A 27,503-nucleotide genomic window follows, 5' to 3' on the forward strand; every position below is an offset into this window, starting at 1 on the left:
CTGGTTTGGCTCGGTGGATAGAGCATCGGCCTGCAGACTCAAGGTCCCAGGTTCGATTCCAGTCAAGGGTATCTACCTTGGTTGCGGGCACATACCCAGTGGGGAGTGTGTAGGAAGCAGCTGATTGATGTTTCTAACTCTCTATCCCTCTCCCTTCCTCTCTGTAAAAAATCAATAAAACATATTAAAAAAAAAAAAAAAAGAACAACTTCAAGCTCAGCCAGCATAGCTCAGTGGTTGAGCATCAACCTATGAACCAGGAGGTCAAGGTTTGATTCCCGGTGAGGGCACATGTCGGGTTGCAGGTTCGATTCCTAGTGTGGGACGTGCAGGAGGCAGCAGATCAATGATTCTCTCTCATCACTGATGTTTCTATCTCTCTCTCCCTCTCCCTTCCTTTCTGAAATCAATAAAAAAAAAAATATATAAAAAAGTCTGAGATGCCTATTAGACATCCAAGTAGAGAACTGAAGTAGGAAGTGAATCGATATGCATATGGATCCAGGGTGGGCAGGGGCCAGTCTGGGTAGACTAGGAGTGCCTGACCATAGCCCAGTGGCAGAAAGGACACTGAGACCACCCTGAGGAAAGTGGGGGTCTAGGCTAGGATGCAGTTCAAGACAAGACCCCAGGTGCTGATGTGGGAGCTCCCGCACAAAGAGAACCAGAGGCTGGAAGCCCTGTGGAGCCTCGCCATGCAAGTGTGTGTGCAAGTTTGGCCTGGGAGAGCTAGTTCCCTCGGCCTCACTCCCCCTGCCCCGATGTGGAATGTGTAAACCTTCCAAGATTTTGGACAGCTTGTGAGTCATCCTCATAGGAGGAAGGACAAGCTTTGAGAGCTGTTTGCAGTGTGGAAATTGGTGTCTAATTGGATTGGAAAATGAGGGACATGAAAAGGCTCTGAATTTTCTATCTTGGAGCCTGAGCTGGTAATCAAGATAGGAAACACCAGAGCAGGCGTGGGCGGTGGCAGGCGGGCGGGGGGAGGGGGGTGGGGGTGTGTGTGGAGTTACTGCTGTTAAATTTTTTTGAAGTGAGATTGCTTTTGGCCTTCCGTTAGTTAGAGAGTTTTGGATTCCCTCAGAACACACAGTAGCGAGATCTAGTAACTATGGGGATCTGGATGTGGAGCTCAGAGGAACTTGAAGGCACCACTGTTGTGGGGCTTAGCATGGCAAACACTAGTAAAATGTTTGTGATCAATCTTGTAACCTATGTGAATGATAAAAACGAACCCATATAAATAGCTTATTGTGTTTTCCACATTTACAGAGACAGGAAACTGGGATAATCTCTCACCTTCCTTAAATACTTCAACTGCTCACACCCCCTCCACCCACTCTGCCGCTGATTCCTTTGCCTATCCCTTTCACTCCTCATAACAGCCACTCCCAATCTCTTCCATATCCTTCAAGATCCTATCCTACACTTACCTGTTCACTCCGAGGAGGTAACCTAGATTCCTAACTCAGTGATAGGCTTACGGGATCTAACCTGGGCTCTAAACAGCTTTCAACAAAATGTCTCCTCCTCTTTCTTGTTCCTGATATTATCCTCCCTTTTGTCTCATTAGGGTCCCCTCCAATGTGATTAATACACTTGTGCTCTAGTTTTTAAAATATATATATACTAGAGGCCCGGTGCATGAAATTCATGCATGGGTGCGGGCCCTAGGCCTGGCCAGCAATCAAAGTGCAAGTGTCTGGCATGGACAGGCAAGTCCCAGCTGACCTCTAGGTCCTGGACAGCACCCGGGTCCCCAGGCCACTGATTGCCTCCTTCCTGAGTCATTGGGTCCCCGCCCGGCTCCCTCAGTGCCTGGGAACCCGACAGCAGCCCTGCCCCTGACGCCACCACTGGCTGCAGTACCACTCTTCTCAGGGCCCATTAGGGCCAGCAGTGCCTCCACTACCACCTGCTGCCAGAGCAGCGCCACCGACGCCTGCCATGTTCCCTGCTGCCTCCTGGTGGTCAGCACACATCATAGTGAGCGGTCGAACTCCCGGGTGAGGGGACAATTTGCATATTAGGCTTTTATTATATAGGATTTTTCTTTTTTTTCAGAGAGGAAGGGAGAGGGAGAGAGATCGAAACATTAAAGATGAAAGAGAATCATTGATCAGCTGCCTCCTGCATGCGCCCTACTGGGGATTGAGCCTGCAACCCAGGCATGTGTTCTGACTGGAATTGAACTATGACCTGATTCATAGGTCACAGCTCAACCACTGAGCCACACTAGCCAGGCATGTGCTCTAGTTTTTATTCCTGCTCACAGTCTCTGGAATCTTGACTTGTAAATGAACCTCTTTTCTTAACCTTTCACTCCCTTTGTCTACACAAATTAGGACTAAACCACCATCATGTCATTTCCTGTTTGAGTTACTTCCAATATCTTTTCCCTTTCAGTCATATTTGTGGCTTTTCTTTTCATCCTTCCATTCACTTTTTTTTTCTTTTTTCTATTATTTTTTAATCCTCACCAGAGGATATTATTTCCACTGATTTTTAGAGAGAGTGGAAGGGAGGGGTAGAGGGGGAGGAAGAGGGAGAGAGAGAAACATCAATACGAGAGAGACAAAGAAAAAAATATAAGAGAGACACATCAATTGGTTGCCTTCCAGACTCACCCCAACCAGGGTCAGGAATCGAGCCTGCAATGTAGGCACGTGTTCTTGACTAGGAATCGAACCTGAGACTCCTTGGTGCATAGGCCAACACTCTAACCACTGAGCACACCAGCCAGGGCTCTCATTCACTTCTTGGCTCTAATAAATATTGCATCCCACTGCCCCCATCATGATTACAATTGCAAGCATCCCACTATCCAACCACCACCTCCACCTTTCCAGCAAGAGAAAAGCAATCCTAACAACCCGTCTCCTTGATGGGACTGACAAGCTATTGAGCCTACCACCTCGGACTGTCCTTACCGCCTCATGTCCTCAGGCTCCCTTTCCCTACTCCACACCATAATTATGCTCTTGCTGGCTGCAACTCCCTTGTTCCATTTTCTTTGTTGTGCTCACTTACCATAACCTCAAACCTGATTAAATCTCACCTGCCTATCCCATGCCTACAGGTATGGCTGTGGCAGGCTGACAGAGCAATTAAAACCCATGACGACTAACCTCCAGTGGCCTTACATTGCTCAGCAGTCATAATGTATTCCCCCTCACTTTCCCCCTCTCCTAAAAGTCTCTTTATATCTTCTTCATCACTCTCAAACCTCCCCCCCAAATTTCCTCCTCATTCTCACTCTCAGTTCATACCTTTGTATCCTTATTTGCTAAGAAAACAAAAGTAACCAGAAGAGACTGTCCACAAACCCCCACTACTATACCTTCCTTGACATAATACAATTTTCAAAAAAGTTAAAATCAAGACTCATATAAATATAGAATAAGCATGTGTCTGAGTTTTATTAACTAACTAAGGAACCAGTAAAATGATAAAGTTGGTGCAAAGAGCATACGAGGAAAAGTTGATATATTTCATAAGGAAAAGTGCTTTAAAAATATAGGATAATAAAAGTATAATATGCTAATTAGACCGGATGTCCTTCTGGACGACCTTCTGGATGAAGTCCGGGCTGTGAGGGAAGCTCAGGTCCAGGTGCCTGCCGGCGGCCAGAGAGAAGCACGGTCCCAGGTATCAGAGGGAAGCCGGTGCCAGCAGCCAGGGGAAGGAAGGCCTACTCTTGCACGAATTTCGTACATCGGGCCTCTAGTATTAAAATAAGATTGCTGGGTTAGATACAAAGCTGGTTAATACCCTACCAGGCAAATAAATAAACAAACTGTGACATTATCTTTCCCATAGGACAGAAGTAATTTGTATTTCTCTCAGACAACAACTATTTGCATTGCCATAAATTTTCTATAAGAAACAGAGTTATAAAATATCATAATTAATAGTAAATAGAAAGTCAAGTATAGGTACCTGCCCCTAGAAAATCAGATAATCCCCAGAAAACCTGTTGGACAGAGTACAGCTCTTCATTAAGAAGTACCTAGTCAAAAACCAAACAAACAAACAAACCATCAAAAAAAACTAATCTGCTTATATCCAAATCTTGGCATATTTTTCGAAACAATCTACCTATTTGTGACTGTACCCACGCCCTCTTGCCTGTCTTCTAACTACTGCAGATTAACTGTCCATGCTCTCAATCGAGGCCCACTTTCCACACATACGTCATGTCCTATCCACTTGAGGATTCTCATTTCTGTCTCCTGCACCTATATCCCCCCTCTATTCAGTTTTAATATAAAGACATGTTCTTCCATCTCCAAAATAACCCCTCTTGATTTCACTTCTACCTGTGGCTACTATCCCCTCTGTCTTCTTAACTTTTTTTAAAAGGATGATTTATTTATTGACGAGAGAGAGAGAGAGAGAGAGAGAGAGAGAGAGAGAGAGAGAGAGAGAGAGAGAGAAAGAGAGACTTGTTTCACTTATTTATGCATTCATTGGTTGATTCTTGTATGTGCCCTGATCAGGGATCAAAGCTGAAATCTTGGCGCATCAGGATGGTGCTATAACCAACTGAGCTATCTGATCAGGGGGCTCTCTCCTTATCGTTATAGCAAAGAATTATCTACAATCACTGCCTTGGGTTTGTCTCCCCCCATTTGTTGAGCCCACTGGGATCAGGATTTAACTCTTACTTCTCCAAAGCTGCTCTTGTCAAGGTCATCCATGACTTCCATATTACCAAATCCAACAGTCAGTTCTCATCTCATTGAACCCATCAGCATCATTTAATACTGCTGATCACTGTGAAACACTTCACTTGAAGCACTTTCCTCACTAGGTTTCCAGGACTCTTCTGGTTCTCTTCCTGGCAGCTCTTTCTCAGTCTTCATTGTTGTTTCCACCTTGGTCTCTCAGACTCTTAATGTCAAAGTCTAAAGGTCTCTTCTCATTCCTAGATACACCAATTCCTTTGCTGATTTCATCCAGTCTCTTGCTCTATATACTATCCATACACTAATATCTACATACTAGAGGCCCAGTGCATGAATTTGTGCACAGGTGGGGTCCGGCTGGCCCGGCCCAAATCAGGGCGGATCGGGGCCAGGCCTGTTGGGAGGAGGAGACAGTGGGAGGTTGGCTGGCTGGCCCACCCTATTTGGCCTATCAGGGCTAGGCCAGCTGGGGGGAGGGGCTGAGGGCAATTGGCCAGCGGGCTCTGCCCCTGGTTGGGGTGGGGGAGGGGCAGAGCTGGCTGGGAGGAGAGACCGTGGGCCGATCGGGTTGGTGGGGGCTGATTATGGGTGGGGCCAGCTGTGGGGAGGGTCTGTGGGTGGTTGGCCGGCCGGCCCCACCCTCTGATCAGGTGGTTCACTGGCTACAGTGGGTGTCATAGCAACCGGTCATTTCAGTCATTATGGCGTTCCAGTCACTGGCTATATATATATTTCCAATTTAGAATGCTTTCCAGAATTCCAGACCCATATAACCACAGCCTGTGGGACTTCTCTGCTTTTATATCTAGTAAATACCTAAACCTAACCTCCTAATGTTCCTGCCTAAACATGCTCCTCCCCTTTCCCATCTCAGTTAATGACAATTCCATTCTTCCAGCTTCCTGAGCCCAAAACCTTGGAGTCATCATCGGTTCTTCTTTTTTTTTTAAAATATATTTTATTGATTTTTTACAGAGAGGAAGGGAGAGAGATAGAGAGTTAGAAACATCGATGAGAGAGAAACATCGATCAGCTGCCTCCTGCACATCTCCTACTGGAGATGTGCCCACAACCCAGGTACATGCCCTTGACCGGAATCGAACCTGGGGCCTTTCAGTCCGCAGGCCGACACTCTATCCACTGAGCCAAACTGGTTTCGGCCACTTAGCCTTTTATATATATAGATAGTATTCCATCATTATTGATATAGCATGTTTTGTTTATCCATTCACCAGTTGATGGACATAGATGCTAACTGTAGGGTTTTTGTAGATATCCTTTATCAAGATGAGGAAGTTCCATTCTATTCCTAGTTCATTGAGAGTTTTTATCTTGAAGGAGTTGGATTTTGTCAAATGCTTTTTCTGCATGTATTGAAATGATCATGTGGGTTTTGTCCTTTATCCTATTAATATGGAATATTACATTAATTGACTTTAGGATGCTAAACCAACTGTGAATTCCTGGATAAATCCTACTTGAAAATGGTGTATAATTGCCAGAAGCTGGTCCATCTTTGCTGCTTGACACAGTCACTGCAGGGAAGAAACATCTGCACAGCATATGTTTCAAGGTACCTGGCATATACGGCATACTGTTTTTAATATGTTTGTTCCCCTTTTTTTAGTGCTATGTGTTATAACCAGAACCACCTCCCTGAGAAAGGTTGTTTCCCCAGGTGGGGATTTTTCCCTGGAGTTAGGGATTAACAGGACTAAGGAAGAGAATAAATCAAGTGAAACCCCCTAGTGTTACAGAAATACTATGTACTACTTATAAAGAACTTGGACTAAGACTGTTAGCAATAAATTTGGGACTTGTTGGGCCACGTCCCCAGGGGTCTGCCCACCAGGGAAAGCACCAAAGCCTATACCCCTGGAGACCCACCGACACAGGGCAGTCCCAGGGAAGGCAAGCAGCGGGGCTGGGAGGACATAACCTTTACTGGGCAGGATAATCTCCTCCAGTCACTTCCTTGTAGCTTATCAGCAGAGCAGTAGAATAGTGACCTTGGAATAGCCCTTATAATGAAACACAGAGATTAACCTAGATAAGATTAAAATCAACAGAACTAGATAGAGACAGGATTTTTGGCAAAGGTCAGATAAGAAACTATGTAAATGAAACAAGGAACTGTAGAAGGTTACCCAAAACATACTGAAAGGGCGAGGGCTACGCCCTCCATCTTGCCCCAGGGCGAAGGCTACGACCTCCATCTTACCCTGGATCCTCCATTTTGGGGCAGCAGCCATTAGCCATGTGCTCAGCAAGGAGCTTCTTCCCGGAAGCCCAAGCCTCTACTAGCCACACCTAGGATTTCTTTAAACTAACCAATGATACTCAAGGGAAGTGCGCGCCATAGATACGACAACATCCTGTGTAACAAGACACCCACAGTCCTCTCTCCTCCCCTTAGTCCAACCCCCCTATAAAACCCCTCTCCACACAGAACTCACTCTCTCTCTCTCTGCCTCCTGCCGCTGCGTCGGTGAGTGTGGTGGACGGGGAGCTCGAGCTAGCTTGAATAAAGACTCTTTGCTTTTGCATCGGACTCGGCTGGCTCCCTGGTGGTCTTTTGGGGATCCTGAAATCTGGGCATAACAATACCATGATGTGATTATAGAGGCATGCTTATAGGATCAAATGGTATAAATACAGATGTAACAGAACAAGAGAGAGAACCCAGCTATGATGATTATCTGAACGCTGCCTCCATGTCCTTCATTCTTCACTGACTCTGTCCACCCCTTTGGGAACCCCTGGACCTGCTGGAGCTGGACCCCAACATGTAATCCTTTTTATATGTTGCTAGATTTAGTTTGCTAGTATTTTGTTGAGGATTTTTGCATTGATATTATAAAGGTATGTGTTTTATTTTCTTGTAGTGTGTTTGGCTTCGGTATCATGCTGTTCTTATAGATAATGAATTGGGAAATGTTTCCTCTTCTACTTTCTGAAATTGTCAAGTATTGATCTTATTTCTTTCTTTTTTTTTTAATATATTTTATTGAATTTTTACAGAGAGGAAGGGAAAGAGATAGAGTTAGAAACATCGATGAGAGAGAAACATCAATCAGCTGCCTCCTGCACATCTCCCACTGGGGATGTGCCCACAACCCAGGTACACGCCCCTGACCAGAATTGAACCCAGGACCCTTCAGTCCGCAGGCCGACACTCTATCCACTGAGCCAAACCGGTTTTGGCTTGGTCTTATTTCTGTAAATATTGTCCTGGCCGGTGTGGTTCAGTTGATTGGAGCGTCCATACACAAACGGTGGCCAGTCAGGGAACATACCCAGGTTTCAGGTTTGATCCCCAGTCTGGGTATATACGGAAGGCAACCAGTTAATGTTTCTCTCTCTCTCTCCCTCTCCACCCTCTCCCTTCCTCTTTCTCTGAAATCAGTAAGAACATATCCTCAAGTGAAGATTGAAAAAAATATATATTTAATAGGATTCACCAGCCATCTGGAACTGAGCCCTTCCTTGTGGAAAAATTTTTGAATACTAATTCTTTTTTTTTTAATTGATGTAAGTCTATTCAGGCTTCTATTTCTTTTGAGTTGGTCTTGGTAATTTGTATCTGGGGATTTTTTTTAATGTCACTTAAGTTGTCTAATTTATTGGTATAAAGTTATTCATAGCTTACCCTTATATTTTAACTCTTGTAGGGTAGACATTTTCTATTCCAGATATTGATAATTTGTATCTTCCCTCTTTCTCTCTCTGCTCCCCACCCGCCTTGGGTAATCTAATTAAAGGTTTGTTGATCTTTTCAAAGAACCAACAATACAGAAGTATTGTTTTTCTGTGTCTGTGTGTTTTTAATTTCATTGATTTCTGCTCTAATCTTTATTTCCCCTTTTCTGCTTGCTGGGGTTTAGTTTGCATTTTTTTGTATTTTTTACTTTCTTAAGGTAGAAGCTTAGGTTATTGATTTGAGACCTTTCTTCTTTTCTGACATAAGTGTCTCCCTAAAAGAACTCTTAGCTGTATTCCATAAAAAATGTTTTAAGAGTTTATTTGATCTAACTGGGGACATATGCCAGGGAGCAAGATCTCAAATGCTCCTCCAGAAACTTTTATTTGTTGTGTTTTCATTTTTATTCAGTTCAAAAGATTTTTAAATTTCCCTGGTGCTATTTTCTTAGGCCTATAGACTATTTAGAAATCTGTTTAATTTCCAAATAGTTGGGGATTTCCCAGGTTTCATTCTGTTGATGGTTTTTAATTTAAGTCCATTGTGGTCAGAGAACATAGTTTGTATGACTTGAATTATTTTTTTTTTAATTTAAATGCACTTTATTTTTAGACAACCTACATGACATCTTTTTTTCTTAAAAACAATGCCTCCGCTCCAAATGAATCAAGGTCAAAATAAATGAAGAGCTCAAGATAACATCAGTCCCATTTGTCCTAGTCTTGGTGTGTGGATGAAAAGCAGCAGCCAGTTACAATGACAGGTGATGGAGCCAAACTGCCCAATTTGTTAACATTTTTCCATTTCTAAACCATCCTTAAAGAAAATTATATATGGGGTCACACCATCCTCACGGTAGTCCAGCAGAGCAACCATGCCATCGGGATTCATGTTTTCACCAATAAAGAACTGGTAGTTTTTGAAATTGGCAAGGATGTGCTTGATTTGTTCTGCAGCCCCTGTCATAAAAGGCTTTACTCTTTTTTATTATTAATTAAATCTTTATTGTTCAGATTATTACATTTGTTCCTCTTTTTACCCCCCATAACTCCCCTCCACCCAGTTCCCACCCCACCCTCCTCCCTCACTCCCCACCCACTGTCCTCATCCATAGGTGCACGATTTTTGTCCTGTCTCTTCCCGCATCCCCTACACCCCTTTCTCCCCCGAAGAATAGTCAGTCCACTCCCTTTCTATGCCCCTGATTCTATTATAATCACCAGTTCATTCTGTTCATCAGATTATTCACGTGATTTTCAGATTCACTTGTTGATAGATGTGTATTTGTAGCTCATAATTTATATCTTTACCTTTTTCTTCTTCTTCCTCTTCTTAAAGGATACCTTTCAGCATTTCATAATACTGGTTTGGTGGTGATGAACTCCTTTAGCTTTTTCTTATCTGTGAAGCTCTTTATCTGACCTTCAATTCTGAATGATAGCTTTGCTGGATAAAGTAATCTTGGTTGTAGGTTCTTGGTATTCATCACTTTGAATATTTCTTGCCACTCCCTTCTGGCCTGCAAAGTTTCTGTTGAGAAATCAGCTGACATTCGTATGGGTACTCCCTTGTAGGTAACTGACTTTCTTTCTCTTGCTGCTTTTAAGATTCTCTCTTTGTCTTTTGCTCTTGGCATTTTAATTATGATGTGTCTTGGTGTAGTCTTCTTTGGATTCCTTTTATTTGGGGTTCTCTGCGCTTCCTGGACTTGTAAGTCTATTTCTTTCACCAGGTAGGGGAAGTTTTCTGTCATTATTTCTTCAAATAGGTTTTCAATATCTTGCTCTCTCTCTCCTTCTGGCACCCCTATAATTCTGATGTTGGTACGCTTAAAGCTGTCCCAGAGGCTCCTTACACTATCTTCGTATTTTTGGATTCTTTTTTCATTTTGCTTTTCCAGTTGGGTGTTTTTTGCTTCTTCGTATTTCAAATCTTTGACTTGATCCTTGCGATCCTCTAGTCTCCTGTTGGGAGTCTGTATAATATTCTTTATTTCAGTCAGTGTATGCTTAATTTCTAGTTGGTCCTTTATCACAACCTTGAGGGTCTCATTAGATTTCTTGTAGGTCTCATTAAGTTTATCAGCAGTTTCTAGAAAATTCTTGAAAAACCTTAAAAGTGTGGTTTTGAACTCTATATCCAGTAGTTTGCTTTCCTCCATTTCTGTCATTTGTGTCCTTTTTCTTTGTCTATGCATTTTTTTATGCTTCCCTGTGTTGATAAAGTGGTTTTCTGTGCTAAGTGTCCTCTAGGGCCCAGTGGTTCAGCCTCCCCAATTACCTGAGGACAGTTTTAGTGCACCCCCTTGTGGTCTTTGTGCACAGGCTTGTTGTAAAGCCTTGATTGTTGTAGGTATCACTGGGAGGAATTGACCTCCAGGCCAATTGGCTGTGAGAATCAGCTGTGTCTGCAGTGGGAGAACTTCTGTGCTAGAGACACCCCTCCGGGGCAAGACTTGCTTCAATGGGGCTTTGGTGCTCACTGAGTCTGCCCCCTGAGTGGGTCCTTTATGGTTCCACGGAGCTGCAAACTGGATGATCCCACTCTGACCTCTGGGTTTCCTGGCTCCTGGATCTCTAGGGAGGTGCTAATCTAGCCTCTGCCTTAGGCTATCCAGCAAAAGCCTCCCTGCAGGGCTTGGGCGGGTCGGGTCCCACAGGATCAACAGGGTGGGGCTAGCCGTTATGGCTGCTCTCAGAGGCCCCACTTCTCAGTGTCCCGGCAATTGCTGCAAGCCCCTCCGAGAGAAAGCTGCCCTCGAGTTCTGACCGATGCCAGACAGTCCCGCTTCTCCCGTATGAGTGTGGGTCCCCAGAGACTCGCCTGGAACTAGAGCTCAGAGCCTGAGACTCCCTCCCAATTGAAAACGACAACCGCGCTCTCAGCCGCCAGCCCACTCCATGTGCGCCTCTGTACCTTAGTATTTTACTTCCGCACTGCGCCTCCTCTGAGTCTTGGTATGCTTTTCTCTTTCCTCCTAGTTGTAGAATTTCCACTCAGCCAGCCTTCCTGTGGTTCTGGATGATGTCTGATCCGTCTTTTAATTGTATTTTTGAAGTGGTTGTGCGAGGCAGCAAACTCCGATGTTTACCTATGCCGCCATTTTGGTTTCTCCTCGGCTTTACTCTTTCTGGCCTCTGTTCTTCAAGCTTCCCTTTGATTGATTTCATGTAATCTTTGATGTGCTTTTTGTAGGCTTCTTTTGTGAAGCTGGTTTCCTGCAAGTGATGGTTCATGACAATGTCAACACCAGTGATTACTGTGCTTTTGGTACCTTCGCCCTCAGGGCCTTCAGCGGAGGCATTTCCACCAATTAGCAAGTCATCAATGTTACCCTCTGTCCTACTGACCATCTTCCCCTCTACCTCCAGGCACAGCCCGTCCGAGATCTCCCGGATCTTGTAGATATCGGAGAACATCTCATCATGGCTGATGAGGTCTGGGTAGATGATCATGATGGCGGCTGGAAGGAGATGGAGGCACTGCCTTAGCAGGAGCATGGAGCTCGGAGCGAGCGCGGTGCAGCGAAGCGGCGCTCGGGGGAGGGGGGAGCGGGCAGAAAAGCTTGAATTATTTTTTTTATATATGTTTCTTTATTGATTTCAGAGAGGAAGGGAGGAGAGAGAGATAGAAACATCAATGATGAGAGAGAATCATTGATTGGCTGCCTCCTGCACGCCCCCCACTGGGGATCAAGCCTGCAACCCAGGCATGTGCCCTTGGCCAGAATCGAACCTGGGACCCTTCAATCCACAGGCTGACGTTCTATCCACTGAGCCAAGCAGGGCAGGGCTGATTTGAATTATTTTAAATTTATTGAACACTTGTTTTATATCCTGACATATGTTTTCTTCTGGAGAATGTTCCGTGTACATTTGAAAAGTATGTCTATTCTCCAGTCCTTGGTCAGAGTTCTATAGATGTCAAGTTGGTTGATAGTGTTATTCAAGTACATATTCTATATCCTTGCTGATTTTCTATCTGGTTGTTCTATTCATTAATGAGAGTGAGGTATTGATATCTTGAATTTCTCCCTGCAATTCTGTTCATTTTTCTTTTACGTATTTTGCAGATCTGGTTTTATGTTTCATGTTTATAATTATTCTATGTTCCTGATTGATTCCTTTATCATTATTAAATGTCCCTCTTTGTCTCTATAGCATTTTTTTTTTACCTCTCTCTGTTATCTGATATTAATATAGCCACTCCAGCTCTCTTATGGTTACAATGGCCCTTGTATATCTTTTTTCATTTGTTACTTTTAATTTATTTATGTCATCAAATCTAAGGTGTTGCTTGTAGACACCTTATAATTGGATCTTTGGCGGGGGGGAGTTGGGGGGAGCATCTAGTTTGCAAATTTCTGTCTTTAGATTGGGATGCTCAGACCTTTCACAACTAATGTAATTATTCTTGTGATTTGATTTACACTTGCCATTTTGGTATTTGTTTTCTATGTTTCCTTTTTTTCCCCACCGCCCGCCCCCGCCCCTCTCCCCCATCTAGCCCTTCACTGATCTGATATGTTTCCATTCTTTATTGTTCACCTCTTCCTCCTTTACGGCCACCCATAGTGTTAAATATTTTTAGGATGCCATTTATTTTTATGTACAGTTTTAGTCTATATATGCATGTATGTAACTATATATATTACGATATATTTTTAATGTAGTTTTTAACCATTTATTTATTATAATATTTTTTTCATTGATTTTTAGAGAGAATGGAAGGGAAGGATTGGGGGAGAGAGAGAGAGAGAGAGAGAGAGAGAGAGAGAGAGAGAGAGAGAAGGAAAGAAAAACATCAAGGTAAGAGAGACACATTGATTGTTTGCCTTCTGCATGTCCCACAACGCAAACCGGCCGGGACTGGGCATTGAACCTGCAATCTAGGTATGTGCCCTTGACCGGGAATCGAACCCAAGTCCCTTTGGACACCGGGCCGATGCTCTAACCACTTAGCACACCAGCCAGGCCTTTACTGTATATTTTTAAGTTACTTTCTTTTTTAAAAAAATATATTTTATTGATTTTTTACAGAGAGGAAGGGAGAGAGCTAGAGAGCTAGAAACATTGATGAGAGAGAAACATCGATCAGCTGCCTCCTGCACACTCCCCACTGGAGATATGCCCGCAACCCAGGTACATGCCCTTGACCGGAATCGAACCTGGGACCCTTCAGTCCGCAGGCCGACGCTCTATCCACTGAGCCAAACCGGTTACGCATTTAAGTTACTTTCTTAATGGTTACTGCAGAGATAATACACACTTAATTTATTATTATCTATTTAGATTAATACTAACTTAATTTCAGTAAAACATAGAAACTTTGCTCTAATATAACTCTATTCCTTCCCTTCATGTTATTTTATATATCTCAGATATCTTTATATTAATAATTAATATTATGTATTATTAGTTATATTTATATTACATAATATATTAATGATCACTATCACATGTCACATGAATGCTATAACCCATCAATATAGTTATAATTATTGCTGTATACAATTTCACATCTTCTAAATAAGTTATGTGAAGAAACAAGAAAAAATATATTTATAGAATCTTTTATACTAACTCACATATTTACCATTTCCACTGCTCATTTCCTATTGTAGATGTGTTTTACTTTCAGCCTGAAGGACTCCCTTAGCATTTCTTATAGGGCAATCTACCACTGACAAATCCCCTCAGATTTATCTGGGAATGTCTTCATTAATTTTGTGAGATATAAAATTGTTGCTTTTTCTTTTAATAAACCATTCCACTGTCTTCCAGCGTGCATTGTTTTGGATGAGAAAACCCCGTTGTTTCTGTCAATTATATTGACGCTCTGTTATCAATGATGGTATGGTGGTTTTCCTCTTGATGTTTTTATTTTCTTTTTGTTGTTGGCTTTCAACAGTTTATATGCCTTTGTAGTTAGTTATCTAGTTGGTTGTGCAGATTAATGTTTTTAATCAAATTTGCCAAGTTTTTTGACATTATTTCTTTAAAAAAATGTTTTTATTGATTTTCTAGAGAGAGGAAGGGAGAGGGATAGAGAGATGGGAACATGGATGAGAGAGAAACATTGATCAGTTGCCTCCTGCACACCCCGTACTGGGGATCAAGTCGGCAACTCAGGCATGTACCCTAACCAGGAATCAAACTAGGGACCTCTTGGTCGATGCTCAACCCTAAGCCACACTGGCTGGGCTGGACATTATTTCTTCAAATATTTTTTCTGACCCTTTCTCTCCTCTCCCTCTACACATATGTTGGAATATTAGATGTTGTCCCACAAGTCTCTGAGGCTCTGTTTCTTTTTCTTCAATTTTTATTCTTATTATTCTTCAGTGGATAATTTCTCTCAATATCTCTTCAAGTTCACGGAGTCCTGAATCTGCTTTGCAGCCATTCCAGTGAATTTTTCATTTTAGGTATTGCTTATGTTCACCTCCAGAAATTACACTTTGAAATTTTAAAATAATTTCTGCCCTGGCTGGTGTGGCTCACTTGGTTGAGTGTTGTGCTGTGCACAGCAAAGTTGCCCGTTTGCTTCCTGGTCGGGGCACATGCCCCAGTAGGAGGTGTGCAGGAGGCAGCTGATTAATGTTTTACTCTCGCATTGATGTTTCTCTCTCTCTCCCTGATAAAAAATCAATAAAAATATTTTCTAAAAATTTAAGAATTTGTTTCTTTATGGAGTCTTTATTTGTTGATTCATTATTGTCCTACTTTCTTTTGATTCTTTAAACATGATTTATTTTAGTACCTTGAACTTATTTATCATAGCTGCTTTGATGTCTTTGCCTGCTAAATCCAACTTCTGGGGACACTCAGATATATTTTCTATTGACTTTGTTTTTTTGAGAATGAGTCATATTTTCCTTGCTTTTTTCTGAGAATGAGTCATACTTTCTAACTCCTTAAATATTTTATTGAAAACTGGATACATAAAACTGGATATATATAAAAAATATATTGTAGCAACTCTGGATTCTAATTTTCTTCTTCAAGGCTGTCTTGTGTCTGTTGCATTGGTTCAGTCTATGAAATCTGCCTCCACTGAAGTGTATGGTTGTTGCTATCTTTGCTCAGTTTATTTTTTCTTGTTTTTATTTTAATTTCCTAGGGGTTGCCCCTGTTTTAGGAGCCTCATGGTCAACCGATGATGGGAAAGAAATTGTGCTCAAATACCTCAAGCTAGTAAGGCTTCCTTCTTCAGATAATGAATTTGTGTGTGTGTTGGGGGGGGGGGGGGGCGTGCAGGGGAGCATATTCAAAGTTCAGGCTGTTTTCAATCCTATTGGGCTTCTACTTTTACTTTCCATTTCACAGCTCCTCTATTCATGAACCCACAGGTTAACCAGGAGTATGTGGCTGTCTTAGGCCCTATGTTCTCAGCAGTAAATGTGTACAAACCTCAGCCAGGAATACATTTGCCCCAACCACAACTATAACATCAGGTTAGTAGAATCATTGGCTCTTTCCCCTGTTCCAATTAAAGTGAGCCCTCTTCCACGGTGGCAGCAAAGCTGTTGGTCCTCACAGCATCCCCCAACCTGGCAAAATATCCATGCTGACTGGGCTGGGAAAGGGAAAAATTCCCAGGCAAGGATGCCAGAGATTTCCACTGTGGTTACTGAACTTCAGCAGCATTCAAGCATAAACACTTTTCTAATTATTATATGTCTGTGGCACTAAAAATGCCTGCTTTCATCAATTTTTTTTCCAGCTTTATAGATGCTTTTGTGGGGCGAGGATTTGCCTACCTCCTCACTTGCCATAGCTCGAAGTCCCACCCTCCTCAACGAATATTTGATAAATAAGATAATCTTTCTTCTACCTCTACCACTCTACTGAAACTATCCCCCCAAAAATTATCAGTTGTCTCCCAGGCACAAAACAGGCTCTGATTAAGATCGACCTGTGCTGAATTCCAGCTCTCCTTAGTAATTGTGTCCTTGACAAGTATACTTATCTTCTCCAAGTCATGTTTTTGGTTTTTTTTATCATCTGTTAAATGGCTAAAATAATGCCTTTGGTGTTGTTGTGAGGAGGGTGTGGTCTGACTAAGCATCTGGGCGGACACTGCAGGGTTCTTTTCCAACACAGTGTTTATCCGGAGGCCTGAGAGCCTGTTCAGACTGTGAGTCTGTGCTGCCTCTTAACCTCTTTTATCACCCTTATACTCAGTGTAGATAAACTGGTGGGAATGCAAGGATAAGATCATGGAAATCCTTTGAGATTGGCTCTATTATACATAACTAAAAGGTATTATTATGTCTTATTATGATGTTCTTTGGGAACTTTTAAAAATCCCTCTCTGGGAAATTTTAGTCAGAGTAGAATTTCTAAAAATAGGGAAGCTCCTGAAATTACTCCCTTAACTTCCTTTTTCCCTGGACATTTTAATCATTATAATGTTTATATCTTCTGAAAGACCAGGATTACAGAAGTAAATCCTTCTTAATCACCAACTCACATTTTTAGATGTTTCTTCTTCTAAGAACTGAAAGACATCAGAAATATAACATCAATTTAGTGGTTAAAATTGGAGAAGAAGGAACATGGCCAAACAGAATGCTTGGAATTTGAAAAGAAAATAGTGTGGTGAGTCCATCACCATTTAGGGCCTTGCTGAAAATTCAACTATTTCTGCAGGAAATGCATGTTTAAAAACAGAATAAAAAACTATTGTTCTTCCCATGTTCTCTTAAATGTCTTCCCCATTGTCCTTCCTTTAATTAGCTATGCACTAATTACCATTCACTATTGTTCTTTTCATGTGTCAGCCAGGTTGCCAGCTCTCTGAAGGCAGCCACGGTACCTCTCCCTGTGCCTTCTCCTCCATGGCTGGCACTGTTTCTTGCTATCCCCTGCAGTCAACAATTATGCTCATTTTTACTTCCTCACTCAGAAGCCTTCAGTGACTCTCCACGGTCCCTAAAAGTGGTCCTCAGATATTTTTTGGTTGTATGTGCTTATCAGTAAACCAATGTTTACATAGCCTCTGCCCCCCTCCCCCCGCCACACACACACACACACACACACACACACACACACACGTAATTGATTTTAAGTTATTTATATGCTATTGCACTTCACTTTTATGTAAATTATAAACATCTACCAAAATACATGGACAAGTATAAGTAGAGTTTCTAATATTTCCTCTCTGTACATCTTGCACAGCCCACTTTGTAGGATCAAATCCAGGTTCTTTTGAATCATAGTCTTCTTGAGAGTACCCAGAGGAGGAGGGTTAAGGAGGTCCGTTTCCAGATTCTGAACCACCCAAGGTCAGTCTCCTGAAAGTGATCTGCCTGGGAATGGCTGGCATTGAACCGATTCCTTTTGTCCAGCCTCCCCTTCCCAATTGCTCTGGCTTTTCACAACAGAAAGACAACCCTCAGCCATCCTCAACTGTGCTTTGTCCCCAAACGAAGGAATGACTTGAGAATGCATCACCCCTGAGAGAGAATCTCTTGAGAGCTTAAGTAAGAAACACTGGCGGGGCAGTGCCTTCTTTCATCCTGGACAAATTCCTGGCAAGTCTCTGCGTTGGACAATGACTATCTTAGAATTAGAAGTCACAAGGGAGGTTGTAGAACTTGTAGTAAGATAGTGCTTTTAATTTAAAAATGAAGCTAAACTTCTTTTCTGATACAAATTAAGTCTAATGTAACTGACCAGTTTGACTATGTAGTCTGGTTTTGCCAATTAAGTCATATTTTCCACAAGTGGAATCGGCTAGATCTGTGGCTCCACATTTTGGATGAAAATATATGCAAAACACCCAATAGACAATATACCTTAAGTGTCATCATTTGTAACTATTTCAGCTTCTGATGACCGTAAGCTAACACTCACAGTATTTATAACCACCCACTCTTTTCCAGCTCATCTCCTGTCAGTCCTCCTCAGGCCCCCAGCCACACCACACTCACGCCCCTGGGCACTCTACCTGTGGATGTACTTATGCCAGTTCCTCCATGGGAAATACCCTTCCCTCCCATCTCTGTGAATGTGCTGAATTCCTATCTAACATCTGCTTGATCTGTGGCACTAATTAGGCATTGAACATGCAAAATGAACATAATAATAGCCTTGGCCCAATTTTCATAGACTATGAGATTCTAGAATGGGAGACAGACAGATGAGCAGCGACAATATGGTATGACAGAGCTATGATGGGGAACCCTGAGGTGGTTGGGAACTCAGCAGGGGAACCCTGCCTTGGGGGGAGGATGTCAAGGAAATCTCAGAGGAAGTGACCAAAAAGCCAAGCCCTAATGATACACAGGAGTCAGCCTGACATTTTGCAGGGAGGGGAGAGAAGAGGACTGATCTACGCTGAGAGAACAAAAGTGAGTTGGATCGGCATTGTTAAAGCAATTCCCCTGTGAAGTCAGGATTTTGACCATAGGAGACACAGTTACCTAATTCTAGGGCCCAGATATAAATTTCTACCAAGTTCAATCTATTTCATGTTTTTGATAGAATGGTCACATTCTCTCAAAGGCCTAATTTAGAACAGGCTGAAAGTCAAGGGAGAGGTCATCTCCAGAAGAATTTTCCCTCACTATTTGCCAAACACAAAATATTTGAACCCCAACCTCATTTGCTGAAGGAATGGGTAGTCTTTTTATATAGGGTTAACCAGAAATAGTTAATACTCAGTGAATACTCTTGGGATGTCTGTGAAGAAACTGACAGGTAGTTTATATATGTGGCTTGTTCTGAGGGCGGAGTCACCCTCTAAACAAACAAAATGAAACCAGGAGAACCACAAAAGAGAAAACATTCTGTTTCCAGGACTGCCCTGTGCCGCACAGAAGAGACGGTGAGGGCTCAAGGCACCCGGCTCTCACTGCTCCGCCTCTGGTCCCCGAGCGAGCGGCCCGGAGGCACTTCCCCGAGATGCACAACCCTCCACTCCATGCCACCACGCACATGCTGATTTGTTATCATGCTATTTATTTCTATGAAAGACTTTCCTCTACAAGTACATTAACAGGCCGAAACCGGTTTGGCTCAGTGGATAGAGCGTCGGCCTGTGGACTGAAGGGTCCCAGGTTCGATTCCGGTCAAGGGCATGTACCTGGGTTGCGGGCACATCCCCAGTGGGAGATGTGCAGGAGGCAGCTGATCGATGTTTCTCTCTCATCGATGTTTCTAACTCTCTATTTCTCTCCCTTCCTCTCTGTGAAAAATCAATAAAATATATTTTTTAAAAAATACATTAACAGAAGAGAAGTGTGACAGATGTGGCATTAGGCATCAAGTATGTCCTGTACTGGTTACAATTCGGTTCCTAATAACTCTTTGTTCATTCAAAACAGAAAATGTACTCAGTGTTCTAGTTCTGATACAGTCCACCCATGTACCATCACAATCGATTTTTACTTTATTTCTCATCCTGTTTTCTTCTTCAAGTGCCCATATGCAGGTGAAAGTGATCTCTAGGACGCTATTCACTATGGCGTAGAATCAGTAGGTCTCACTCATGACAGCTTAGTCACGGAAGCACCAAAGGATGTCCTTATAAACACTGACTATATACGGAAGTCATGTGACATGGACCCCAAGGACTCCATAGCCAGTGAGGTTCCAACAGGCTATATTGTTGGTAAAGCTACTTCATCTCTTTCAGGAAAACCATTAAAAATTCATCCCAGAACACAAAAAGTTATTTTTGTTAAAAAGTTATTTTATCAAGTTCTGCAGGCTTGGACCCGTGTTGGATAACATTTTTCCATTACAAATGTTTCCTATCAGTGATACCATATTTTTCCAGATGGGTGGGCCAACTGTAATTCTGCTCTACAATTATTATTTCTACCAGTTCCCCAAGCATTTTCTGATTATGGCTTTTATTTCATATATATATATATGTATGTGTATGTGTGTGTGTGTGTTTGTTGTGTTTTTTTTTTAAATATATTTTATTGATTTTTTACAGAGAGGAAGGGAGAGAGATAGAGAGTTAGAAACATCGATGAGAGAGAAACATCGATCAGCTGCCTCCTGCACATCTACTGGGGATGTGCCCACAACCCAGGTACATGCCCCTGACCGGAATCGAACCTGGGACCCCCCAGTCCGCAAGCTGACGCTCTATCCACTGAGCCAAACCGGTTTCGGCTGTTGTGTTTTTTTTTTAACACCAAAAGCCAGGGCTTTATTTTGAGAGTCGGCTGCAAGCATCTAGTAGCACACCTCTGGGTAAGGGCGGCAAGTGTCTCACCTTTTCGGCGATACACATTTGATATCAGTACACTGTGGAGGCTAAATCTAGATAGCAAAAGCACAATACAAAGAACAAATGATTGGCATCCTTTCAACCCTCAGCAGAATCCCAGACATCTTGTTTTGCTGCTGGCCCCACTCGCCATGCAGTCTGTGGCTACATGGAGGAATGTGGAGGGACACATGACGCCTGACCAAGTGGGGCTGGTATCGTGGCTTGAGATGGGTTTGGCTTGGACACTATTCCTCCTCCCAGCCCACTCGATTGGCAGAGGGCTGAACTGGGTGCAGCTCTTAGTTTAGGCAGCTGGCAACAGAGAGGGCCAGGGCAAATTCTGCCCACCAGTGCTGCTCATGAACTCTTCTGGTGTCTTCCTTAGGTTCTAAGAATTCAGTGAAAGTGAAGGACCCTAGAAACGTGCACATTCATATACTAAGATGGAGAATATATGCTGCAAACACAAGGAGGGAAGGCAGCCAAATTGGAGAACAATGTTAGTAAGTACAGGAGGAAAGTGATTCCTTTCTTTCTTTTTTAAAAAAAATTATTTTTATTGACAGAGAGGAAGGGAGAGGGAGAGATAGAAACATCAATGATGAGAGAGAATCATTGATTGGCTGCCTCGTGCACGCCCCACACTAGGGATCGAGACCACAACCCGGGCATGTGCCCTTGACTGGAATCGAACCTGGGACCCTTGAGTCCCAGGGACCCTTGGCTTGAGTCCACAAGCCAATGCTCTATCCACTGAGCCAAACCAGCTAGGGCCCTTTCTTTCCTTTTTCCAGTTTTATTGAGAGATAATTGACAAACAGCACTGTATACTAGTAAGTTCAAGGTGTAGGGCATAATGATCTGACTTACATGTATTATGAAATGATCTGATTACGGCCTTTAAAAAGTTTGCAACAATGGTGAAGATAGGTTTGTATTGATGTATATAAATGTGCTTGCAAATGGGTTTAGACCAGCGGTTCTCAACCTGTGGGTCGTGACCCCTTTGGGCGTCGAATGACCCTTTCACAAGGTCGCCTAAGACCATCGGAAAACACATATATAATTACATATTGTTTTTGTGATTAATCACTATGCTTTAATTATGTTCAATTTGTAACAATGAAATTGGGGGTCACCACAACATGAGGAACTGTATTAAGGGCTGCAGCATTAGGAAGGTTGAGAACCACTGGTTTAGGCCCTTATGTGGAAAGGGTCTGAAGTCTCCTAAATAGAAAATCTTCATAAAGTAAATCAGAACAGACTTAAGAGTTTGGGAAATGGGGGGTGGGGGGGTGGGAATGGCTGGGGGGCGGGGGGATCAATCGGGGAAAAAGGAGACACATGTAAAACTTTAGACAAAAAAAAAAAGTTTGGAAAATGGTAGCAGGGCTTAGTGACTTTATAACAAACACGGCCAAGGCCACATTTTAGCACCTCCCTACTCCCAGATTAACTTTATTTCTGTCACCCTCTTCACTTTTAAAATTCCTTCCATTCAGCAAACTCAGTTCCATTCAGGGGAACAAACACCTTGTAACGTCTGTTGCTGATACTTCTCTGTGTACAGTGATGGAAAACACAGCTTTCGTTTTCAGTCCTGCTGCTGTAATGAGATGAATTACGCCTCCTCCAAAGCCCCAGGTTTTCCTAAAAAACATGCCACTTCATTTATGCCCGGGGGCTTCTCAGAACTGAGATCGTTTTCTTGTAGAGGGACAATTTAGTCTCATTTTTGATAAGCTGACTACATGTAAATGCTACCTTGGTGCCAGCCTTTCCCGGGCAAACGCTGGGCCTTCACCTGCAGCGCGATCTCTCCGCCCCGGGCAGGGCCTTGCAGCGTCGCGGAGCGTCCAGCAGATGGCGCCGCAGCTGAATTTTCGGCGTTGCTCTCTAAGCCTGCAGGAGTCTGGAATAAACAGGAAGGAGAATTTTTTTTTTAAGCATTCGAATTTTCAGCATATATTTCTCTCTCTCTCTCTCACACACACACACACACAGATATCAGAGGATATCTCTATTTTACTCAGTTGAAATTCATTTGAGTTGTTTAAAAATTCAGTGATTATGCAATCCCAAATATGTGTTTTTAAGGATTCCCACTCTTTCAAAGGACCCAACAAGCAAGTTATCACGTATCATAAGCTTTCTTAAAGGCACGGGGGTTCAGAAATGTTGGCAGGCAGCGCAGGCTGCCTCTGAAAAGACCAGCAAGGGGCGGCGGCGGGCAGCTCCGCCGGGCGGGGGCGGAAGTGACCTTGGTGGCGGGCAGGGCGGCGGCCGCGGAGCCCCGAGCACAGCGCCGCCTGCTGGTGCAAAAGGGGAGCCAAAGCCTGTGGCCTCGCTCCCGGGGCGCCGAGACCCGCAAGCTTCCAAACATGGTTGCACTCAGGGCGCAGCACGTAATGCCTCCACCAAACAAAACTGCAAGTCGTGGGTACAACCAGAACAGCCTTTGTGTTGAGAAGAGAAACCTAGAGGCCCAAAATGGTTTTGCTATACAATGTTTCAGAGGGTTTGACTGTTTTTAATGCTTCCTAAAGCTTAAACAGAGTGGATTTGATTTTTGTGGTGTGATTGTTAGGACAATTCTAAAGGAGAGTGAAAAATAGAACCTGGTAGGGGCTCTCTTTCATTTATCTTATCCTGCTTTAAATTATTTACAAAATATTAAAAGAGGTTATCAGAAGCAAATGGGGGACGAGGTTGGGGTGGGAGTGGGGTATGGGCAGGGGTTGCGTTTCAAAGGTGGTTGTGCTTATTTCTCACTGTGGCCCCTCATTTTTATTCCGGGATTGTTGCAGTGCCATTTTAGAGTCCCTCCTCCTCTCCCCACTTCCTTTTCCTCTTCACTCATTTGACAGGAGCCTCTGCAACCATCTGCTTAGAACACGTCATCGTCATCCACTGGGAGAGAATTGTGGTACCACCTTTCTCCCCCTATGGCTGAAGCACACAGAAAGATGAATTGCACTTCTGCTCCCGAGCCAGCGTGATTGCTGGGAATTGTGACCTGCAAGATGATGCCAACGTGCAGCTTCCGGCTTTTAACTGCATAGAGCTTTATGCTGCCCTTCATTAAGCTGATGTGTTCGCTTCTAGAGCCCTGTCCTTCAGGTTGCCCAAATGATGTGCTAATAACCTTTTGTCCCTTCCATTTACAGAGACTGTATTAAGTGTAAGAATTGTACACTTCTGCTTTCTTCTAGTAAAGGAATGAAGACCCATTTTGTAGGAGTCCACCTGCAAAAAAGTGATAGGGACCTGGATTCAACCACAAAACCAGGACAGCAGCATACCGTTTCTCCCCCTACCAATAAAAACACAGGTCTAGGAATGCTTTCCATTGGAGACAAGATGCAGTCAGGCTAAGGGAGAGTCCCTAAAACTGCGCTTGCACAGTAGCTCTTAAGACTATCCTGATGGTGACTTCTGCTCTTTATAATAAGAAAAAACACACCCCTGTGTGGAGATTTAGGAGGCTAAGGAGTCATGCGTAGTATGTCAAAGCATGTAGCCCTACAGCACTTTCTCCAGCCGATGCCAGCCCTCCAAAAGAGAGACCTGAAAGATCAACCCGGAAAGGGACTCGCCCAGTGCAGATTCGGCAGAGGTGCGGGGAGCCACATCCACTTTCTGTGTGCGCTCTTGATGCATCAAGCTTTGGTCTCGTCCCTCTAAAGTTTAAGAAATCTTTTCTGTTCGTCCCCTCCCATGATTTCTATCTAGGGCAGTGGTTGGCAAACTGCGGCTCGCGAGCCACATGCGGCTCTTTGGCCCCTTGAGTGTGGCTCTTCCCAAGCCTTAGGAGTATCCTAATTAAGTTATAATAATGTACCTACCTATATAGTTTAAGTTTAAAAAATTTGGCTCTCAAAAGAAATTTCAATCGTTGTACTGTTGATACTTGGCTCTGTTGACTAATGAGTTTGCCGACCACTGAGCTAGGGGAAAACAAGAACCTACCCTTCAGTTGGTGAATATTTGGACTAGTCCTATTGTTTATCAGATCTCTGTTCTCTGACATGAAAATTCCCATCTCCCGTCAGGGCATAGCTATAGGCATAAATTATAGGCATTGGTTCAAAACAGAGCCCTCTCTTTCGTCCAGTAGCATCAGAAACACCATAATTAAGAATGTAACTGGAACAGAAGTCTTCTTGGGGGTCCAGGAGAAGAAAGGTTGGGCTCCCGAGTGCTGTGCATGACCACGTGGGCTGTAGTCTTCACAATCTGAATCCACGCGGACGAGACCACAGAGAGCTCAGTGTTCCGAGGACGAAGAGAAATGGATATACAGTAACTTAGTGAATCAGAGTGTTAAACAAAAATTTTAACTGGCACGGCTAAAAATCTTTTTAGAAAGATTTTATTAGGTCATTGCCAGCAAAGAAGAAGACGACTGGTCTTAGGGCGTGGAGTCTAAACCACCTGCAGCCTGGCTAGGCAGAAAAGACAGTATGTCCTTCGTTCCGGAGTTTTGCAAGTGCTTTTATACATCAGGGATGGGGAGAAAGATGTGAGCCATTCTGAAAGGGTTTACATTAGCTATAGACACAGGGGATGGGAGAAGGTGAAGTGGGACGCGTTCTAAGGCAGGTGCAGCAGAGTCTCAGAAAGAGGTGTCGGCCTGTGGATTCGCTGTGGGCTGCAGATTGGAAAGTCCATGTGTAAGTGAGAAGCGGAGGCTTTTGGGGTTCAATGGCACCTGGCTGTTCTCTCTTTTGGATAAACTCTGAAATAGCCAACTAGAAATTAATCCTAAATGTCAGCAGGTATACAGGAAATGGGAGCAGTATTTTGTCAGAGCTGGACCACAGCTATAACCAGACTAAATGTCATGTCTCTTTCTCTCACCCTCGGCCACTGTACTTCGCATTTAGAACATCTCTGAATTTTTTTTGTTGTCCAGGGACAAGACCCAAGACGATGTCTGATGTGTTTATTCGCAGAGAAACTGAAGCGAAGGAGAGGAATGCCTCCCGAAGTGTTACTGTGTTATAAAAGTGTCCTTGGGGGAGAGGATGCGTGAGCAGGACAGCTGATCGCATTAAGAGTGTGCAGGCAGGCACACATCTGCCCAAAGCCCCAGGACTGCTGAACCCAGGGTTACTAAGCTAATCCGCAGGGGCCCGGCCCTAAGCCTCTCTGCGGCAGTCCTGAGGGAGTCAGTCGGCTCAGACAAAGCGAAGAGGCTTCTCCAAGGGGGAGGGGTGCCCGCTTTCTCTTTGTTCTTCCTTGGAAAGCCGGCTCTCTCTCAAGTTTCATAAACCAGCTGCTTTTCCCTCTTGCAGGAGGGCAAAATAAATTCATTGCCAGTAGTGATTTGAAAAGCGTATTTTTGGAGCCCTGAGCTCTGCTAGTAAAAAGCAGGGTCAAGCTACTAGTATAAAATGCGCTCACACGGTGAACATCTTTATTCTGGGTTTCAAGGCAAAAATTTCAGAAAGGTGCATCTCTTTGTCAAATAAAATTAAAAATTAAAAGATCACTTCCCGGGGCTACGCCTGTCTGTCACTTAAAAAAATAATAAATAAATAAATAAATAAATAAATAAATAACTCATCTTCAGAAAGGGTGGTAGAGACAAAGATGTTTTGAATCCCAGTTAACCTAATAATTACAGGCCCTGCACCTTACTCTTAAGAGTCTAGTCTTCACAGAGGTAGGGTTTAATGAGCGAATTCCTTTGTCTGCTAAGAAAACCCTTCAGCAGTATAAGGGCTCCCTGAAAATTACATCTTTTTCTTATAAGAATGATTTAACATAGCTCCTTTAAAACTAAAAACATTCAGAATTGTCTATCCCTAATTTAAGTGTTGAATTAAGACAAAGGGTGGCTTGTTCATGAATAAGCATGCCACTCTCCGAGCACTCAGAGCATCTGCTGCTGCCTGGGCTGATTAAACATTTATTTTTAAAATTTATTTATTTGAGAGAGAGTAAGAGAGAGAGAGAGTGAGTTTTGTTGTTGCTGTTCCACTTATTTATGCATTCACAGTTTGGTTCTTGTATGAGCCCTGGCAGGGGATCGAACCCAGTTTTGGTGTATCGGGACAAAACTGTAACTAACCAAACTACCGGACCAGACCCCTGGACTGATTTTAAAACAAAAGCCACATGTGGCTTCTACATTGACAGTTGAGATGGCCTGTTATGTCCAGTAGGGCCTGCTGGACTTGGTTTACACACACCACAGAAAATGGGCTCCGTGGGTCAGAGAAAGATTACTGGGCTGAGACAGACTAGGCTGACATTTTGGAAATACTGTAGGTTTATTTCCTGGGGATTTACACACACACACCCTCAAAACAGGTACTTTCAGTCCCTTCACATGGCATCCTCAGGCTCCTTAATACAGTTCCTATTCTTTGGGGATTTTAATCCGCTCACTAAATATCAGCTATTTTTTTCTGGAACATATCTGCACATTTCTACTCAACTGAGCCTTGGGGCGTGTGGCTCAGAGTAGCCGCATTGCCAGCCCTCTCAAGAGGAAGTGCGAGCAGCCCAGGCAGGAAACCAGCCCCGTGTCAGCCTGTGATCTAATGGCTCAAGCTCTATAGATGAGACCCAGGTCAGCTTCCAAAATAATCCTGAAGCTAGATAAGGAACAAATAAGCAGGTATTAAAGGTATATATGCATACACCTTTGTAATTAACAGAAAAATTTGATAAAATAGCCACTGGGCATGTATATCCATAACACTACCCTGTGTTTATGTTATTAACTGTTACCCAGAGAGCGTATTACAGAATGCCTTCACTTGGCAGGTTCAAAGTTCTTCCCAGTGTTCACCTTGCACATTAAGGCACTTCATCTTAACAACAGCCAGCACCTCCTTTATGTTTCCCACAGGACCCAGCGGGGT

At 43.3% G+C, this 27,503-nt stretch overlaps 2 protein-coding genes across 2 annotated transcripts in view; both read right to left on the minus strand.

Annotated features, from left to right (window-relative positions):
* The window catches only part of LOC308514562 (tubulin alpha-1C chain), a 116,668-nt gene that overhangs the window by 24,118 nt on the left and 65,047 nt on the right, over positions 1–27,503 (minus strand). The window contains exon 2 of the mRNA XM_081084744.1: positions 22,393–22,540. The gene's annotated coding sequence lies outside the window, so the exon portion shown is untranslated. The remainder of the gene's footprint in view (positions 1–22,392; positions 22,541–27,503) is intronic.
* Positions 9,042–11,863, minus strand: LOC308514563 (translationally-controlled tumor protein-like). Its single transcript, XM_081084745.1, has 2 exons — positions 11,480–11,863; positions 9,042–9,347 (listed from the first exon to the last, which is right to left on the minus strand). The coding sequence occupies exons 1-2, from the start codon at positions 11,841–11,843 to the stop codon at positions 9,178–9,180; spliced, it is 534 nt and encodes a 177-aa protein (XP_080940871.1). The 5' UTR covers positions 11,844–11,863; the 3' UTR covers positions 9,042–9,177.

Source organism: Myotis nattereri (genome assembly GCF_964212035.1).
Source record: "Myotis nattereri genome assembly, chromosome: 2".
In the NCBI taxonomy this organism is placed as follows: Eukaryota; Metazoa; Chordata; class Mammalia; order Chiroptera; family Vespertilionidae; genus Myotis; species Myotis nattereri.

What these genes read in the sequence shown, in the direction of transcription:
- LOC308514563 (XM_081084745.1), bottom strand. Translation starts at nt 11,843, where the DNA reads ATGATCATCTACCCAGACCTCATCAGCCATGATGAGATGTTCTCCGAT. An exon ending in AAACCAAAATGGCGGCATAG is followed by an intron (nt 9,348 to 11,479) that starts GTAAACATCGGA and finishes CTTTTATGACAG; the next exon opens with GGGCTGCAGAACAAATCAAG.